Consider the following 20,594-nt stretch of genomic DNA (forward strand, 5'->3'; position numbering starts at 1 on the left):
CTTTATTTCTCATGCCCCCAAAAGAGGTAGTATATGGGATGCATATTTCGCAATAAAAAAAAAATATAATGAATAAAACGAATTAAATAAAGGCGAAACAATTTGAAAGGAAAAGGCAATTTTGTTTTTTTCAAAAATGGAAACAAACTGCATGTACAATATTAATGTAAATGCCTTTTCATTTGGCATAAAAAATTCGCATTTATATAATTCCATTGAGGTTTATATGTATTTGGAAAGTGAATAGGTGTTTATTTTAAAAAGCAGGAGGAACAAAATCATTTTTTTTTTCATTTGCTTCGCACCAAGCTTTTGCTATTGTTCGTTTCATGTCACTATCACCTTCTTGATATAATTGTTTCATCATATCCATAAGCATAGCTGAAGGTTCAACTTGGTCATTCATTTTAGGTGGTCGTATTTTTGACATAGGTGATTCTTTGAAATGAAGATTATCCCAATGCTTATTGTCTTGTTTAATTAAATAAACTTGAAGAAGATCCTTTTTAATTTTTATAGAGCATTTGTTTGGTATAATTTTATCATGTAATTTTTTAATACAAAATCGATAATTTTTTAAATCAACATTATGTATTTTTATTTCAAAATCTCTTTCATTAAATTCAGATACTATATTTTCTTGGCTAATATTTTGTATATTTTTAATTGTTAGAAATACAGTTACTTTATTTTTTTCTTGGTTCCAAGCAAACGATGGAACAGAACTATATGATATGTTAATATCATTTTTTTCTGAACTTGTATTATTTATTTTATTAGGTTTTTGAAATTCATCAAGTTTTAATTTGGCTATTTCTACTGTTATATCTTCTATAACTCGATTTATTTTTCTTTTTACATTTTCTCGAACTACTGTAGATAAAACTTTTTTTAATTCCTCGATATCTTCATTTAGCTGTTTTATCTTTTCAGATTCCATTGTTATAACACGATGAGGAAAAATTAATCAAAGGAATAAAACTGTAAGTAGAGAGTGGATGACCTATTGCCTTGCTATACCTTTATGTTACTCTGTTTCGTATAATTTTGTATTATATTTATATACTTACGAATATAGCTACAAAATGGAATGCTATTTTTATTATGATTAATATATGTTGCAAGCTGATTGTTAGTAATGCTTATAAAATAAATGCAAAAATAAAAAAATAATATAAAACATGTTGAGCTATCTATATTTACATGTTATTTAAATTTGTATAAAAATATATATGCACAAAATACCGGTCACGCACGTAATTTATTTTCAAGGGCGGAAAAAAATTATGTTTTTTTTTTTATATTTTTTTTTTCTCCCAAATGACAACGCTAAAATATGTAGAAAAATTTTTGATCATATTTTGCATTGAAAAGATAAAATAAGTATGTAAATACAACTTTATTTAATTAGCCAATAGTAGGGATATATAATGTATGGGTCCAACCGTTGGAGGAGCATTGGCAAAGTGAATTTGACACCATAGGGGATTCTCAAATATTTATACAATGAATAGGCATATATATATGCCCATTTTATTTTGATCTATGTGAAAAGATATATATTTTTTAATATGCTATTATATGTTTTATTATTTTGTAAGGATTAGTAACATGCTTTTACATAAATTATAAGTAGCTCATATCCATTATGCTTACCTTTTTTCTACGAAATATGAATATTAGTACTGGTCTTGCTAAAGGGGAAGTTTTATTGAGTTTGTATTTTTGATAGGTTTACAAAATGTTGGCTAGCTTGTATACTATTTGATTTTTTTTTTTTTTTTCAACTTTTTTTTTGGTTCGATATAAAATTATTTTTGAATATATTTTTTTTTTTTTTTTCCGTTTTTAATATGTCTGAATGAATAAAATCAAGAACATGTTTAGGTTTACTTATTTCTATACTTAAAAAAATAATAATATTATTTTTTTTTAAAACTTGTATAATTTCTGTTTTAAAAAATGAATAAACAAATTTGTCTTTTATATGGCATTTTTCATTACACACAAAAAAAAAAGTATATGTATCTAATATTTTATAAACAGTATAAAATAGGTTTTCATTATTTATCATATTTTTAATATATTCTATATCTTGAACTATTATATAATCACTTATTATTTCATAATTATTTGTATTCAATTTTAAAAATAATAAGCATGGATTCTTTTCTTCTTTTACTAATTTAATATGCTCTATAAATAATTTATTTTTTTCAATAAAATTATAATAAAGATTTTTCATTTGTAAATTTATTATATAATTATTATATAGACACCTTTTTATATTTAATTGTTTATGTTTATCTGTTTCATTTGTAAATATGTCTAAGCAGTTAGTGTCGATATCATTAGGGTTTCCAAACTTAACAACATTCCGATTTATGCATTGTTCTAATTCTTCAAATGTTTTAATTTGAAAAAACGAAATATCACTATCGTTAATTATGTCAAGGATTTTATTTTTCAAATTGTGATATATCAGCTTATTTAAATGGCATACGCGATTGTGGTTGTTCTCGTTTTTTTCGTTTTTTTCGTTTTCCTCGTTTTTTTCACTTTTCATATCGTTGCCTTTTTCGAACCCTTCATCAGGCATCCACAAAATAAGTATCCACTTGCACTGGTTTGAATACTTATTAATGTTATATAATATAAAACACAATTCAAATTTTAGTAAACTTTTTAAACTATTTACATCTTCGTCTGTTTTCTCACTTTGTTCTGAGTAGCCACTTAGCACAAATTGAACTATCAAAAATGAAGAAAATAAAAAAAAAATAAAATTATGTTAACTTTTTTAAAGTTAAACATAGCCAAAGGAAAAACCTGGAAATAAGACGATGCAAATGCTACTACTTAAGCACACACGCATGCATGTATAATGATGATATGAAACATGCCGAGTGTTATACCCTGCACAAGGCAGACAACATTTTTCATAACTTTCTTAAACCTTACAGGCACTGTTCAACGAAAATATAAGACACCGTTTGTTATTCTTTTGACGGTTACATAGATCGATTTCCCTGTGTGCAGAAGGACTCACACTTTGTCTCATGTTTCAAAAAAATATGAAAAAATAAAAAAAGTAAGCTCAAATAATTACTATAAAAATATAGGGTTAATTTTAATATATATTTTTTTCTCATATTTTTGTCTATTCATTTTGATAGTACCACATTTATATTTTAAAATAAAGATTGTATAAAATAAATTTATAATAAATAACGACATATTAAATTCGTTGAAGTTATTGGAAAAGAAGAAAGAAAAATGAGTTTGCATATATAAACTTGTGTGCATATACATTTTTATGTTTATAGAGTATATCCTACTATTTCCTATAATATGTATATACATATATGTCAATAAATTTGAAAAAAAACATAATTCGAACTAAAGAAAATTAAATATTATTAAAAAGGGTTCCCCTAATTATAGCACTTTAAAAGTAAGAATATTATTTTTCCTTTTCCTAACCTTTATTAAAAAAAAACAAAAACGAATACCCATACCCACATATTTGTATATATAATCTACGCTTTACAACAAGCGTAATATTTAATTTAATCTAAGACAGTAAATAAGCATATGCATAATGAAGTTATATTTGAACTATTGTAAATTTAAGCCTTTAGTTGGATATTTCTTTTATTTGTAATATAAATGATAAATTTTATTATTTTTACATTTTAAATATGTGATAATTATTTTATCTTTATACAAGAAGGAAATTTTCTTAAAATTGTTTTTTCTTTACGTTTGATTTATTATTTTTAAAATTTATTTTGGTTAATTTTTCTGACAAATGGCAAGTTAAATATTTTTTTTTTTTACGTAAGTGTGACCAACAGTTTGTTTATATAACTGGGCAAGAATGCTAATAAAAAAAAGTAAAATATAATTATAAAAAATAATAAATAATAATTTATTTTTATAAACATATTTTATTTTTATAACAATAATTATAATTACGTAATTGTCGTAAAAAAATATGCCAAAACAATGGAACACCAACAGTGAAAATAAAATATTTTTTTATTATTAGTTAATGCAAAATATTCCCTTAAAATTATAAAATAAAGAAATATAACTATATATATGCATATCAATATTTATATTTACTTCCGAATAAAGTGAAAATGAAATCATATAATTGATATATGATTTAGAATAAACTTAAAAGTATATTTAAAATGAGATAAAGAAGGAAAATGAAAAAGAAGAAAAAAGATATTGATACTAGCCAAGAACGGATAGCCAAAAAGAAAAAAAAAAATGTAAGCGAAAGTGAAAGTAATAGCCAATATTCGAGCTCCCATGAAACGGACAGAGAAAGCGACAGAGAAAGTGGCAAAAAGGGAGTGAGCCAAAAGAGTCATAGCACAAGTTCTGTTGAAAATGATAACAGCAATAGCGACGCAAACGATAGTCATAAAAGCGAATCTCAAAAATCGATCAAATTAAAAAAAAAAAAGAATACACGAAAGAAATCGTCAAATTCTGAAACAAGTGAAACGGAAGAAAAGCCCGTAAAGAGGGGGACAAATGAAAATGACGAAAGTTCCAAATCGGAGGAAGAGGAATATAAAAGGAATAGACATAAGAAAAAAAGTAAAACTTCCAATGAAAAAAAAAAAAAAAAAAAAAAATTAAGTAATTCTGAAGAAAGTGAAAATGATAGTACAGATTATAAAAAAGAAAAAAAAAAGGACAGAGCTAAATTAAAGAGAGAACGAAGTAGTAGTAGTGATAGTAGTTACACGAGAGGAAGTCACGAAAATGAAAAAAAACATTATAAAAATAAAAAACATAATAAGCGAAGGGACACGAAAAGAACTGTATCCAGCAGTTCAAATGAATTTAAGAAAAAAAGAAAGAAAGATAAAAATGATTATCATAGGAGAGATAAAATAAAAAATAAAAAACGATCTTCATCTGTTTCGTCGTCATCCATTTCATCATCATCTTATGAAAGAAAAAAAAAATATTCAGATTCATTGGATGATTCGAGTGACTATGGTCATAAAATGAAAAGAGAAAAGCATAACGCTCGATGGAAAAGGGAAAGATATAAACATAAATCTAGACGATATAGTAGTAGTAGCGATCGAAGTAGAGGTCGATATAAAAAAAGAGAAAATGAAAAAAATAAATATAGTGAAGAAAAGGAATATGATCCATTTGATGAAGATCTAAATAAAGATGTAGAAATTAATGAAAATTTAATTGAATATGCAAAAAAAAAAATATCAAAAGTTACTTCTGAAGATATAGGAAGAACAGGAGGAATATATATACCCCCTTTTAAATTAGAAAGATTACAAAATGAAATAAAAAATAAAAAAAGTAGTGCATATCAAAAAAATGAATGGATGAAATTAAAAAAAAAAATAAATAATATAGTTAATAAAGTAAATATAGATAATATTGGAGAAATCTGTTATGAATTATTTGAATGTAATTTAATAAGAGGAAAGGGAATATTTAGTCGTGCTATATTACATGCACAATTAAGTTCTCCTGCATTTACAAATGTTTTTACATGTCTCTTATGTATTGTTAATTCAAAATTTCCAAACATAGGATTACTAACAATACATAGAACTATATTACATTTTCGTAGAGCTTATAAAAGATGTGATAAAATTGCATGCTTTAATAGTGTTAAATTTATAGCACATATGATAAATCAAAGAGTTCTTAATGAAATAGTAGGACTCCAACTTTGCTCTTTATTATTACAAAATATAACAAATGATTCGGTTCAAGTATGTACATATTTTTTAGCTGAGGTAGGACAATTATATATGAATATATGTAGAAGTGGGCTGGATATTATTTTTGATAGATTAAAAGATATTATACAAGAAGGAAATATAAATATTAAAACACAATATGATATTGAAAAGTTATGGAATTATAGAAAAAATTATTTTAAAGATTTTCCTACAGTTCTAGAAGATTTAGATATAATTAGTGAAGACGATAAAATCGTTCATGAAATAGATCTACTTGATGAAACTATTAACAATCAGGAAGAATTAAATATTTTTAGAGAAGTTCCATATGAGCAATATGAAAAAGAAGATCAAGAGTGGGCCGACATATCAAGAGAGCTATTAGATGATGATGACAACTCAAGAAGCAAACGAAAAAATAAAAAAGGAAGCGATAGTGATGAAAGTAGTGATAGTAGCAAAAGTGAAAGTTATACTGATAGTAGTACTGATTCAGAAAACGATAACAAATCGGGAGAAAATAATACAAGTGATGAATCAAATGATGAAGAAGATGAAAATAAAGAAGAAATACATGATATGACAGAACAATATTTAATTAATTTAAGAAAAAATATATATTTATCAATTATGTCATCTTTAAGTTTTGAAGAATGTGTACATAAACTTTTAAAATTAACAATTAAAAGTGGATATGAAATAGAAATTTGTAATATGCTTATTGATTGTTGTTGTATGGAAAAAACTTTTCAAAAATTTTATGCATTACAAGCTGAAAGATTATGTAAATTAAAAACTATTTATCAAGAAAATTTTGAAAAATGTTTTGAAAATTCATATAATACGGCTCATAGATTAGAAACAGCTAAATTAAGAAATTGCTCCAAATTTTTTGCACATCTATTATATACAGATGCTATATCATGGAGAGTATTTACTTTAATAAAATTAACTGAAGAAGATACTACATCTTCAACAAGAATTTTTATTAAAATTTTATTACAAGAGTTAACAAACAATATGGGAATTAAAACTTTTTATTTTAAAATTAATCATCCTGCAATATCACCATTTTTATCTGGTTTATTTCCATCAGATAATTCTCAAAATATCCGATTTAGTATCAACTTTTTTACAGCCATTGGATTGGGTGCACTAACAAGTTCGATGAGGAAATTGCTCTCGGCCGAGGGCCAATAAAAATCTATCTAAAACAAAAATTGTCGTGATAAACAGTGACACATAATGATGCATATGAATTAGAAAAGGCTGCAAATTTTGGCAAAATAAACGGAAAAAACAAACGGAAAAAAATAACCAAACGAATAAGTAAGCAGTGCCTACAACATTGCACAGCCGTTGCCACACGCAAACAACCAGCTTTACATGCTTATGATACTAAAATGAAAATTTATTTATTTATTCCCCATATAATAAGGGATATATATTTTTTTTTAAACTTTTATTTTGAACTTTTTTTATTTTAATTATTTTTGTATTTGTTTTTAATTAAGATATATTGGATATACGCTTCGAAAGGATTAAGGAAAAAATCTTTGTCTGCAAATAAGTAATCATGTGCAAAATAAATGCATATATATACTTATGGAAAAATATAGGTACATGCCTTTAATCGTTCTTGTTTTTATTTTTCATACTATTAAGGCATATTTATATGTGACATTTTCTAGGGAAGCATTAATCGCCGAGATTTTTGAAAACAAAGCTCTGCTTTTTGCTTCTATCTCGTTCAGTCGGTTCATATATGAGTCCGTTTCTGCAAATTTTGGGAAAAATAACCAGATAAAACATCGCATCAGTGGAGCAGACAATTATAAAAGTCAGCACACAAAATTATTGTATGGAAATAATTATTTGCGCTTATTTATTCGATGAGGTAACCTGATATTTTCTGGCTATTTATGTAATCCTTTAATTCGATTGCTTGCTTGATTTGAGAGCTATAGCATTTCATAAAATTTATATGAGACAATATAATATTTCTCTTATATTCAAATGCACTATATACATCTAAGATACTACTGCTATGAATGTAGATATAAAATTCTTTATCTAAAAAATATGGATATAAGTGTGTTAATGCATGAATAGGCCTTAACAGTGCTGTAATTGTTTTTTTGCATTTTTTAATATAGTCTAAAACAAAAGAATCAAAAACGTTTTATGTATCAGCAATTGTTTTACAATCTTACATTGGCTATAAACATCGTGCAGAAAATCTTTTGATATCTGTTCAAGTATTAATTTGATGATACATATATGAACTGAAATACTATTATTATGTTTATGTTTTTTGACAATTTCGATTAGTTCATCCTTCTTTTTTTCGTCACAAAGATCTGATAAAATTGTAAAGTAAATCGATATGTAATGAAAATATTATGAAGTGTGCATGTATTATTAGGAGGACGATTTACCTATTGATAGATTTTGCAAAGATAATTTGATTTGATCTAAGTTATTTTTATATTCATCAGAGTTTTCAAAACCATCAAGTTGATTTGAACATTCGGTAAATTCATTTATTAAATTATTTTTTTTATTATCAATAGATTTTTCAGAACTTTTTTTTAACTGACTATTTTTGTCATAGAATGTAATGTCACCTATAACCCTTTCAATTCTTAACATTCGATGTTTTAAATTTTCCAAAAGTTTTTTTTTTTCTTTTATATTTAATTCCATTTTTTCAACCTACAATATATTATCAATATTATTTTTGTATACCCTTTTATTTTGTAATGTTTTGAGAATAGCGTTGGTAGACATACATTGAAATATAGGAAGACAATACAAATTGTCTTGAAAAAAATAAATATAAATTTTAATTAGATAAGGAGAAAGCGTTAATTATATACATATACTTTATGTCTTTGAAACGAATGATGAGGTGTATAGGCTTAAATAAAATAAGACATAATAAATATATAATAAATAAAATATTGCGCATACATATGTTTATATATTTATCAAATATTTCCCTTCCTATTTTATGAAAACAAAATGTATGTAAAAAAATTTAATTAAAATAGTGTACATATATTTGTGAAATATTTTAAAAAAAAAAATATCACAATTTTATGGGTATATAACAACAATATGGACTTTATTTTGAATTAAAAAAAATATAAAAAATAGTGTAATAAAATAAAAATATGTTTATTTAATTTTCTAATCTTATAAGAGCAAAATTCCGTATATTTATATGGTATTATAAAAATATATTAGATTATAATATGATTATATTTATTAAAAAAAATACATAAAAACAAAATGGCTATTTAATTGTAATAAAGTTGCTTATAAATTTTGTTTGCTTTTATTTTAAATATCAATTAAAGTATTATATATTTGTAAAAAGTATTACATTAATTTACATATATTATTTGTATATATAATATTTATCTATGTGTGTGTATATATTTTTTTATAAAATTTGTGCATATTTTATGAAAATGAAAAGGTATTAGTAGTGAGACAAAATATCACCTTATTTTTTTCATTTATTTTTTTTTGCTTTATTTGATATATATATATATTTTTAGTAACATATTTGATCATTGACCAAATGAATGTTTATGTATAATTGTGAAGAAATGGATAAATAAACAGATTTTAAATGTATGCAAAGCAGCATATAAAAAAAATGAAATAATATTTGCTTATTTCATTTGGCATAATTCTTTTATTTATTTTTATTGACTTTTCTTTTATCACATTTTTGTAATATTTGTATTTTTCTCCTTGTCTATTCTTTGACTTTATACTGTGGCTTTATTTTTTTTCATTTGCATACACAATTCGATACGAAATGGCAAATATTGTAATAAAGAAACAAAAAATAAACAGTCTAAATTATAAAACATGTAACATTGATGAGACAAAAAAACATAATAAAGAAAACAGATTAATATACATCGATAGTTACAATAGTGGGAAAATATGGTTACACGAGAAAATTAATAATTTATGTCAAATCCTATTTAAAGCAAACAATGAAAATGAATATGGAAATCATAAAAGAAAACATAATAACATTTATAATATTCCAAATGTTAATAAAAAAAATATTATTATAAACAAAAGTTATAGAAATACATTTGATCATATGACATTATTAAAATCGCTATTATGTATTTATGAATTTTATAATAAAGAAAATATTCAAGATATAATATCGCCGCAGTTATGTAATGAATTAACAAAAGAAAATGGAAACACAAATGAATCACATAAGGTTATAAAGACTATATCATCAAATAATGAACATATATATTCTGAAATAAACAACTGCCAAAATAATAATATAATAAACTATAAAATAAATGAAAATAAAAAATTGTCAAAAGATAATATAAATAATATTTTTGTTAATTTAGTTAATGAAAAATATGGATTATTTTTTATATTTAATACAATATTTTTTGCAAACTTAAAAAATTATTATTATTTTGTTGATATTATTAATGTCTTAAATTATATTGGTCATAGGGCTGTGCCACACACGGACACACCCACTGATACTGTTGATAAGGAACAAGAAATTGGAGAAGATAAAGAAGATATAGAAAGCGATTCACAAAATAATGACAAAATGAATTTGATATATGAACAGGTCGCTTTATTTGTGGAATATTGTTATGATGTCTTAATTTGTGAAACAAACCAAAACGATACAGAATCGTTTTCAAACATGTTTATAAATCAAGTAAAAGAAAAGCATACTAAATTTGTAAGACAAATAAAAAAACAAAATCAATCTAATAATATAGAAGAAATAAAAAAACAATTAAAAATACTGAAAAATAAAAAATCAGATGAAGAATTTTTATTTTTATCTATGAATGAATGTAATAAAAAAATTTATAACGAATTAAATAAAATTCCTAATTTATTTTATGGAATATCAAAAACAAATGAATATACAAATAGTGAAGTAGAGAATAATGATACCCAATTTTTTAAAGCAGATACTGTTTTATTATATAGTGATGAAGAGAGTTGGGATTCAAATTCAGATAATTCTATCGATTTACAAAAAAAAAATGGAAATATGATATTCGAAAATTCAGAAGAATTTAAAGGTAGCCAATTATCTACATGTAGTCATGAAATTGACGAAATTGATGAAAAAAAAAATAGTACCGCTATTTCATCCTTTGAGCAAGGTGCTGAAAGTATTAAACCAGAACGAAAAAAAAACTCTTTAGAAAAATTAATTCTTAGTTTTTATAATCACGCTAAAATTATGATCAGTTCAAATGACGGTCTTGGTAAGAAAGAAGCAAAAAACGAAGCAGATAAAGCGAACGATGAAAATCCATTTGATCAGGTTTTTAATATGGAGATTGATATGCACTCGTCGAAGATGGAAACTGTGGAGAATGCCACCGAAAGTGATGCGAAAGAAAAGGATAGCGGCATCATGCATAGTGAAATAATTCATAATCAGGAAAATTCAATAAATGGCTCCACTAATGTTCTACCAAATGAGCTAGGGGCAAATGAAGAAGCTGAAAAGGAGGAAGTTAAAAAGGAGGAGGCTGAAAAGGAGGAAGCTGCGAAAGAGGAAGCTGCGAAAGAGGAAGCTGCAAAAGAGGAAGCTGCAAAGGAGGAAGCTGCAAAAGAGGACGCCGCAAAAGAGGAAGCTGCAGAAGAGGACGCCGCAAAAGAGGAAGCTGCAGAAGAGGCAGCTAAAAATGACGAAACAAACGAGACCAACAAAGATGCACCCGCCCAATTTGATGAAAGTGACAAAAATGGGGAAGGGGGCCAGGAGAGTGATCATGACATACATGCTAAGGATAGCGATACCGGATTGACGAAATTGGAAGATGAGTCCGAAGAAATGAATAACCAAGGAGACGAACAGTATGAGACCAAACTAAGTGAAGAAGAAGAAGATGAACAAATATTAAACTTCTTAAGAGATAAAACAAAACATATAGATAAACATGCATATAGGGAAGCATTAAAAAAAAGTCTTGAATGTAATACAAATTGTAATGTAGAAAATCATGATGATGAAAAAATAGAATTTATTAAAAAAATAAAAAAGTTATCTGATTTAATAAAAAATAAAAAATTTGATAATAAATATAAAAAAGTATGGGAAAAAAAAGTAAACCATTTTAAGTGTAATAAATTACAAAGGGCATATAAAATTTTCTTGTCTATATTATTTGCCATAGTAAAAGATATTAATAAATTAAAAAAGGAATTAAAAGAAATGGATAGTTTTATATTTATTAATTCAGGAATTGAAAAGTATTTAAAAAATGAAACTGATATTATGTTAAATTGTAAAAATAGTCAAGATGAATTAAAAGCAAAAAAAGAAAATAATATAATAAATCATTTTTTTTTGAAAAAAAATTTTTACACTGATTCGGAAAGAAATATTTGTAATTATAAAGACAGACGGAAAAAAAAAAAAAAATACATATCATATATACCTTTAAAAAATTATAGAATATTATCATGTAGTTTAAAAGAAATCTTTAATGAAAAATTGTTACAAGATAAGTTAGAAAATATTTTATATTATGTTGAATATGATAAAGACATACCAGATTATTGTAAATTTTTTTTTAAAGAATTTAAAATAAAAGACACATATTTATATAATATACAAACATTATATAATTCAAATTTTGTACCAAATATTGAATGTATAAATATGCTTATAAATTGCCTAAATTATAATTATGAAGAAATATATAAAAAAAAATATTTTTTTAAATATGAATATAATTATACTTATTTAGCAGAAGTCCCATCAGTATATTGTTGTAATGTTCAAATTGTAAAATATTTAGAATTTTTAAAATTAAAAGAAACATGTAATAATATTATAAAGAATAATAAAATCTATGATCAATTTTTAAATCATTTATCTAATTATATACTTGAAGAATCTTATTTTATTATCCCATTTTTTACATCCTATGGAAAATTTATTATAGTTATAAAAAAAAATAAAAGCGACAATAATGAAAATGCATTTATGGATTTGTTAAAATATAAAAATACTATTTCATATGATATATTTATTAATAGTTTTGCTTATCCAAATAATAGTAGCTTCCAAGCAATTGTTCATTTTTCTCATGTTTTTATAAACATATTACGAACATTTTTCAAAACAAGAAATTCAGATGAAAATATTCCTGAAATATTTTATTCCCCAATGCCAAACATAGAGAAGCAGAAACTCATATATCACGTAAGTCTATATCTGTTTCGAAGTTGAAAATTGAGTAAATGTGCATAGTGTACTCTTAACATATATCAAGTCAAGCCCATTTTTCTTTATTTAACTTATTTCATTTATTCTCTTTATTTCAACCTTTTAGGAAATGGAAGCTGCGAACAATAGAGGCCACATTATCATGAACATGCTATTTTTAATCGAATCTTTCTTTAAGTAAGTTTGAATGAGGTTCCTATTTTTTGTCTATGCTTGGTCTGATTACTTCGCCCATTGTGCATGCCCACAACCATTGCATTGCATCACACATATGAGTTCCTTTTCTAAATTCGTAGCAACACGAAGAAAGTCAAGCCTCCTACGGTATTCTACGAGGGATTAAAATTTTTATACATTATTAGACTTATCGAATTTTACTATCAAAAAGTGCAGTATAATAACTAGGAAGGAAATGAATTATTATAGCGAATTGGTGTTATTATATATGAAGAAAGAATGGACAGAACATCTTTTTTTTTTTTTTTTTTTATAAATTTATATTTGTGCATATTTCCAATTTTATGTAATATGTATTGCTTGTTTTTTTCATTAAATTATTAAGCTTTTTTCTTAAAAAAAATTTGATTATTATTATGAAAAAAAAATATTAATTTTAAGTTTAATTTCTTAGTTTTAGGAGATTAACAAAAAATGGAGACTATTTAAAACTATTAAAAAAATTATGTATTTTCATTCACAATTTTTAAAATGTTTAACACGAAAAAAAAAAATAATACAAGCAGCGGAATATATGAACATTAATTATTTATGCGTTTAATTCGACACATAAAAAAAATAAGCATTTGCTTTTCCTTTCTAAGACTGTTCTTCATTCTTTAAATTTCCCAAGGAATATATGCTGTTTCATATTTTGTTATTGACAACACTTATAGCTAAATTCTAATCTTCATCAGGTAATTTGAAAGTAGCATATATGGGAAAATGGTCACTAGCATGATGTATATTTATACTCTGATATGGTATACAACATAAAATAGTTCGAAATATAGATATAGGTTTATAACCACGTTGTACGGCTGTTTGTGGTATTACGGTTGTGACATTTGAATCTTTAGAAACTAAAATATAATCTAATGTATCAACGTATTTATGATCAAAATCATCTTCAGCATATTCACAATAATCATTAATAGATGAATCATAAGTTGTTTCTAGTGTGTTATTTGTTACTGTACAGTTTAAATATTTACTTGATGTTATTTCTTTAAAAAAATCGTCATCTTTAATATATCTTATATTAAAATCACCAACAAAAAACAATGGCTCCCCTTTTTTAATAAATTCACTTGGAGGACCTTGATATACCCATTTACTTAATTCATCTATTTGCTTACGTCGACATTTTTCATCGCCCTTACTATTTCCGGCGTGTAAATGTGTTGTTACTATATTAACAGAACGATTTTCTATATTCGTTTTTATATATATAGCTCCCTTTGCACTAAACATTTCAGGGAATTTACAATTTTCAAATATTAATGCATGCTTGTGTGTTATTTTATGTTTTGATAAAACTATTATACCTCCGTTTAAAAAATGACGGAACTTGGGCCCTCCTGAAATAGAATCAAATGGTGGAGGGTCCTCGTATTTTTTTTCATCTTTTTTTTTTTTTTTTATGGCATCTTTGGCATTATTAAGTAGGGGAGAAGGGGAGAATACCATATTATCGCCATTCGTTTCATTATTTTCTTCTTCACATGATTCACAATTTTTATTATCAGTAGATGCAATTTTTCGATTCATTTCATCTTTTTCTTTTTTTGTTGCATTCACATTATTGAGTTTATTTATAGAATTAATATTATTTTTAATTGATGAATCCGAGGGTGTGATATTATTTCCATTTACCCCTCGTAAAGAGTTATTTACATTAGTTTCAGTACCATTACAAAGTTTACCATTTGAATTTATACAATTTTTTTTATTTTGTATTTCATTTTTAATATTTTGTGACTCAGTATCATCGCATCCACATTCTTGTCCGTTTTCTTCGTTTTCATTATATATATTATCATTACAACAATCATTCGAAACATATTCTTTTATATCCCGTTCTATATTTTTACTGAATAAATCATTATTATAATATTCGTCGTCATCATAGTCCTCTTCATCATCATTATCGTCCTCATCCAATAGTTTACTTTTAGTTTTATCCCCTAATATTTTAGTATGATAAGGAAATCGTTTTTTTATTTCGCCGGTAGTAAGCATTTCATAAGCTTGTTTGGTAAAAACTTCATTCAGAGCAAGAACATCAATATTATAAATATCATCAAGCTCACATATATACTTCCCTAATGTTTTTTGTCTATGTCCTACATTTATTTTCCTACTTAATGGGACATGTATCATTTGTACGTTATAAGACATAATAGTGAAATGCTGATCAGGGGAAGTTGCTAACGCCATTTTTTTCAACTGTGTTATTAATTTTGTTTAAGGGATGTTGGAAGTAAAGCATATGCTACTCGCATATCCATCTATGCATATACCTTTATATAAACATATACACAGATATATGCATATTTATTTATAGGTACAAATATTTATATACTTTAATTTATATAAAAAATAAGGCTTTAAAAGCAATAAAATCAAACAAAAACAATAAAACAAACAAACAAATATAAAGTCAAAATTATTCGGAATTTTAACCGATATAAAGCAAATATTTAATAATCATCATTCATATTTAATTTGTTGTTATTATACTATTTAAATAAAATTAATAATTTTTTTTTTAACAAATTTATTAATTAATTAATTAATTAGTTAATTAGTTAAAAGGGTTTATCCACTATAAAAATTGTTTATAAATCATAAACATAAAATTATTTATTGGTTTAAAAATTATTAATTTTTATTTATTTCCAATTATTAATTTATTTCCACTCGTTTGTTTGGTAATATACTTATTATTTATTAATTATTTGTGATTCTAATTTATAACATACGCTCTATATTTATTTTATTTTACATTAACATCACATAATTTTTATGTCGGCATTTATTATTTGCACTTTCAAAAATATAATAATAAATTATAATAATAATAATGAATATATATTTTTTCTAAATAATTTTTTTTTTGTTTTATTATGAGAAATTTCTACAATCACTTATTATCTAATGTTTTGTTATATTTTTACAAAACCTTTGAAAAAACAAAAATTCATAATACAAAATAGGTGGTTTAATATGGTTTATACTTTATAAATTATTTATACTCTTATATTAATTTACATTTATAATATATAATTTCCACAAAAACACGTTATCAAATAATTACGTTTCTAACGTTCGCCCTTTTCTATTTGCAATATATTCACTTATAGATTACGCACATTGTTTAGTTCATGTGGTCGTGTGTTTTTAATATATATATTATGTGCATTTGTAAAACATAGAATAATAATTTACAATTTATCAAAATAAATAATATTGTAAATAATTCATAATATTAAAGTGTAAACACATTTCATTGAATTTTGTTTACGGCATTGTTCAAGTATACTATTTTACCTGAGTATATAGTTAACTATGTTTTATTATATATATATATAGCTTTATAAAATATACAAAAAACAAATGTCATTTAAAATGGAAAATTATTAATCACAATTCAATTTTATACTAGTAAAAAAACAGGATTCCAAATTATTGAACTAAAACAAATGTCCTTATATACACATCACATGATGCTGTTAATTATGTGTGATCATAATGTAACCTTAATGACATATTTAAATAATATAAAATCAATTTTTTAAATAAAAAATTTTGATCTTAATTATTTTATTTCCATACTTATGGATATTTATCTTAGTAATTTACTGTCTTCTTATTTTTTCTATCATATTTTAAACAATAGTGAAATATCTTTAAAAAATTAATAATAAAATTATATTAAATTATTTATATGTATTATTATGAATATATAATATGTCCTTTGCACATAGTAAAAGTATATGGAGCACACTAATACTATTTGTCGGTTAATTTTTTTTTTATCGTTATTACTATTTGCAAATGAAATTTATTCTTTGCAATTATATGGAAAAATAAATAACTGTTTAAGAGCGTTTAAAACATTTTTAATATATATAATAATGATTAAAATGAAATAATTCTTAATTTACATATTTAAATATTCATAGAAACATTTATAGAATATCTTACCATTCTTTTCGATTTTTATATACATACAAAATTCAAACATTAAATAGTTATATAAAATATAAGCACATACATATTACTTCTTAATCTTTAAAAGTTACGATATACACTTTGATAAAAAAATTATATAATGTGTGAAGGCACAAAAAAAATATATAATATTAAAAATATCAAAATACAAAAGTATATATTTCACTATATTAATCATTTTGTTCAACTTTTACATATTTTATTCTTCCTACCCTCTACCTTATTGTTTTATATATATATACAAATGTATTAATATAAGCATGACCCCATAAATGCATACATTTGTACTTTCATGTTCCCTTTCTCTTTCTCTTTCTCTTTCTCTATATATATCCTAACTATTTTTGATGTGAGAATTTATGAATGCTTATCAAACTAAATTATATGATTAATTTCATTCATATACACATTAAAAATTTAATACATAGGCACATGCATGTATATATTTTCAAATAAACTAACGGCCAAACTTGTGTGAAAATTTATGAACAGTTAATAATAGTAATTAACTCATAAATAAATTAATAGCTATACTTATGTGTAGCTATAGAATATCCACATATATATATATGGATTTGCATATACACATATAATATCGACCACTTCCCCTTTTTCTAAATTACGAACAAAATTTAATAAAATAATGGATAAGTTAAACAAAGGTAAAATATCTTTTAGAAATTTTTTAATAACCCATATAGCTATTTAATTTAATGTACTTCCCACAGCTTCATATTTACTTATCATATTTTATTTCTATACAGAACATATAATTAGTATAAATGTAGGAGGGAAAATTTATATGACCACTCTTAATTTAATATCTCGATACAAAAACTCACGCTTATATGAAATAGTACAAGGTATATAAACAAATGAAAATAAAAAGAAACTTTGAAAAATATGTTTTTATATAAATATGTCAAAGTTCCATTTGTGTGTAAACTAATAATCTTTTACAAATTTTGTTATACACACAATAATATTATTTTGTAACTTTTTAGAAAAATTGAATAATATATCCGATTTATCAAGTAAATATAAATAACATAAGTGAATTCCCCTATCCCATTATAATACTTATCAGTGCCCACTAATATAATCACATTTTATTGGCATAAAATTGAAACATGCTATTATTTTTTTTTATTTTACTTTATAGATGATTATAAGAAGAGGGAAATATTCATCGATCGAAACGGTTTGAATAGATGCATCATATTATAGATATTTTTTTATATGAACAGAATGTGCTGAATTGTCAACATGTGCTATAAAGCTGTATACGTTTTAACTATATATGCTGGTGTGTATCTAACTATTTTATTTCGCTATCCATTGGTTTTGTAGGTAACCGATTTGAGTACATCCTTGACTTTCTAAGAGATGGAGTTTTAATATGCGAAAATGACATCACTGTCCTAACTAGGATTTTAATCGAAGCTATTTATTTTAAATTATTTTCTTTAATGAAAATAATAAAAAAAAAAATTAATTTATTACATTCAAATATGAATAATAGTGTAAATAAAAATATTTTTAAAAGAATTATAAATACAATAGAAAAAAATAGAAAAGAGGAAACAAACAAATTGGTAAAATTGTCAGGCATTATTTCTAATTATAGTGAACTAAAATATTTTAATTTAAAAAAAAAAAAAAAAAAAACTTATATAAGCCTTTTAAATAATTCCAATATTATTAACGAAATAAATTATGTGAATAAAGACACCGAAAATGGTTTTGCCAGACACGATAACAATGATTCTACACACTACCAAAAAAATGAATCCACAAATGAAAAAGAAAAAAAGAAAACCAATGCATACAAAGAAAGCCATTATGATACAGATATAAATTCCGAAAAATATATGAACAGTCAGGAAAAAATTCCCAATATTTACACAAAAAGTGAGTCCCCAAATTTTAAATTTTCAAACAAAAAAGAAAGAAAAGTACAAAAAGATATGGTGAATGGGAATTTAAAAAATGGTGTTAATAAAATGGATAGTCATCTTAGCGATACAAATTCTTTAGAAAAAAATGAAAAAGATACTCATGCAAATTCAGAATATTATAATGAAAAAACGATTAGTCATAAATACGTTTCCTTTTCAGGGGATAATGACATAATTTTTTACAATAATAGCGGTAAATATATATTATATACCCTTTTGTGATTCATTTAAAATATGTGACAATTGCTTGTCTCTTTGTTATTTTGAATTAATAAAATAAAGAAAAAAATGATATATTATTAATTTTTTCACACCTTTTTATACAGAGACTTGGAGCGATGGTGACCAATTTGGAAGCATAAAAAATTCCAAAGCTGAAAAGGACACAAATAGTAGCCCTAAGAACATAAGTAGATTAAGAAACGTAAATTCTATTAACAATAAAGTTAATGAATTGAATTATAATAATTATATAGAAAATAATGATTATATACGATATCGGGATTATGAAGAATATGGATGTGAAGATGAACATAATAATTTTCCAAATTATATAAATGGTGTGCGTAATAAAAAATCTACATATAATTATAACAATTATGAATATAATAATATGAAAAGTAATGCCAGGAATCCTATTATGGTATATCCAGAAATTGATGATGTTGAAGAAACTTCCAATTATCCTATCATGCCTAACATAAATTTAGGAGAACAGATTTTTAGTACCACTGTAGACTTTTAATATAAATGTTTGTGTACATAATATTTTTTTTAAGAAATTAAAATATATTTATATGTACACTTTTAAAATTTTGTTAAAACATGATATGCAGATATTTTTTTGCACATTTTCCCTTATTACACTTTTTTTGATTTGTTAGTTGTGAGTTTTATTTTTAAAACTCTTCTTTTATGTTTTACTTTTTTTGAAAAAATAATTTATTTTATATTCATATATATAGTCAAAGATAAATTAATGAATTAACTTGTTGTGGATATATGCTTTGTATACATGCATCCATATGTCAATGTGCCATATTAATAGTTTATTTTATAAATATAATTAAAAACCTTAATAAAAACTCCGATTTACAAAAAATGTATATTCATAATAAGCCGTTCACCTTGTTTGATGAATTAAGTATAGTATACAATCCTGATAATTTATTATTTTGCTTTATTTAAAAAAGAACAGAACATGGAGCCTTTTGGAAACTTTGCATATATATGTGTGTGTTCTAGCAATATCTATTTAAAAAATTGATGTTAGTGTATTGTATAGCCAAGTGTGAAAGTAATTGCTTAGGGAAAGTCTCAAACATAAATATGGCATATTGTGTAATAAGCATATTTGTGTTTATAAGTTGCTAGCAACAAAGTTGAAAT

General features: G+C 24.0%; 7 protein-coding genes across 7 annotated transcripts; 3 read left to right on the plus strand and 4 right to left on the minus strand.

Annotated features, from left to right (window-relative positions):
* Positions 1–256: 256 nt before the first annotated feature.
* On the minus strand, positions 257–940 carry PCHAS_1454900 (calcyclin binding protein, putative; the record flags this gene model as incomplete). Its single annotated transcript, XM_735361.1, has 1 exon — positions 257–940. One exon carries the CDS (start codon positions 938–940, stop codon positions 257–259), a length of 684 nt encoding a protein of 227 aa, XP_740454.1.
* Positions 941–1,783: 843 nt separating this feature from the next.
* Positions 1,784–3,061, minus strand: PCHAS_1455000 (conserved Plasmodium protein, unknown function; the record flags this gene model as incomplete). The annotated part of the gene is made up of 2 exons (XM_736880.1): positions 1,784–2,751; positions 2,962–3,061. The coding sequence occupies 2 exons, from the start codon at positions 3,059–3,061 to the stop codon at positions 1,784–1,786; spliced, it is 1,068 nt and encodes a 355-aa protein (XP_741973.1).
* A 1,156-nt stretch (positions 3,062–4,217) lies between these two features.
* Positions 4,218–6,944, plus strand: PCHAS_1455100 (pre-mRNA-splicing factor CWC22, putative; the record flags this gene model as incomplete). Its single annotated transcript, XM_016799808.1, has 1 exon — positions 4,218–6,944. One exon carries the CDS (start codon positions 4,218–4,220, stop codon positions 6,942–6,944), a length of 2,727 nt encoding a protein of 908 aa, XP_016655051.1.
* Positions 6,945–7,253: 309 nt separating this feature from the next.
* On the minus strand, positions 7,254–8,450 carry PCHAS_1455200 (conserved protein, unknown function; the record flags this gene model as incomplete). The annotated part of the gene is made up of 5 exons (XM_016799809.1): positions 7,254–7,304; positions 7,403–7,521; positions 7,647–7,817; positions 7,958–8,104; positions 8,183–8,450. 5 exons carry the CDS (start codon positions 8,448–8,450, stop codon positions 7,254–7,256), a joined length of 756 nt encoding a protein of 251 aa, XP_016655052.1.
* A 1,126-nt stretch (positions 8,451–9,576) lies between these two features.
* Positions 9,577–13,419, plus strand: PCHAS_1455300 (conserved Plasmodium protein, unknown function; the record flags this gene model as incomplete). Its single annotated transcript, XM_016799810.1, has 3 exons — positions 9,577–12,990; positions 13,121–13,191; positions 13,311–13,419. The coding sequence occupies 3 exons, from the start codon at positions 9,577–9,579 to the stop codon at positions 13,417–13,419; spliced, it is 3,594 nt and encodes a 1,197-aa protein (XP_016655053.1).
* A 495-nt stretch (positions 13,420–13,914) lies between these two features.
* Positions 13,915–15,450, minus strand: PCHAS_1455400 (sphingomyelin phosphodiesterase, putative; the record flags this gene model as incomplete). The annotated part of the gene is made up of 1 exon (XM_740004.2): positions 13,915–15,450. One exon carries the CDS (start codon positions 15,448–15,450, stop codon positions 13,915–13,917), a length of 1,536 nt encoding a protein of 511 aa, XP_745097.2.
* A 2,440-nt stretch (positions 15,451–17,890) lies between these two features.
* Positions 17,891–19,950, plus strand: PCHAS_1455500 (BTB/POZ domain-containing protein, putative; the record flags this gene model as incomplete). The annotated part of the gene is made up of 6 exons (XM_016799811.1): positions 17,891–17,909; positions 18,012–18,110; positions 18,252–18,281; positions 18,410–18,448; positions 18,598–19,398; positions 19,532–19,950. 6 exons carry the CDS (start codon positions 17,891–17,893, stop codon positions 19,948–19,950), a joined length of 1,407 nt encoding a protein of 468 aa, XP_016655054.1.
* Positions 19,951–20,594: the final 644 nt, after the last annotated feature.

This window comes from Plasmodium chabaudi (genome assembly GCF_900002335.3).
Source record: "Plasmodium chabaudi chabaudi strain AS genome assembly, chromosome: 14".
NCBI lineage: Eukaryota > Apicomplexa > Aconoidasida > Haemosporida > Plasmodiidae > Plasmodium > Plasmodium chabaudi.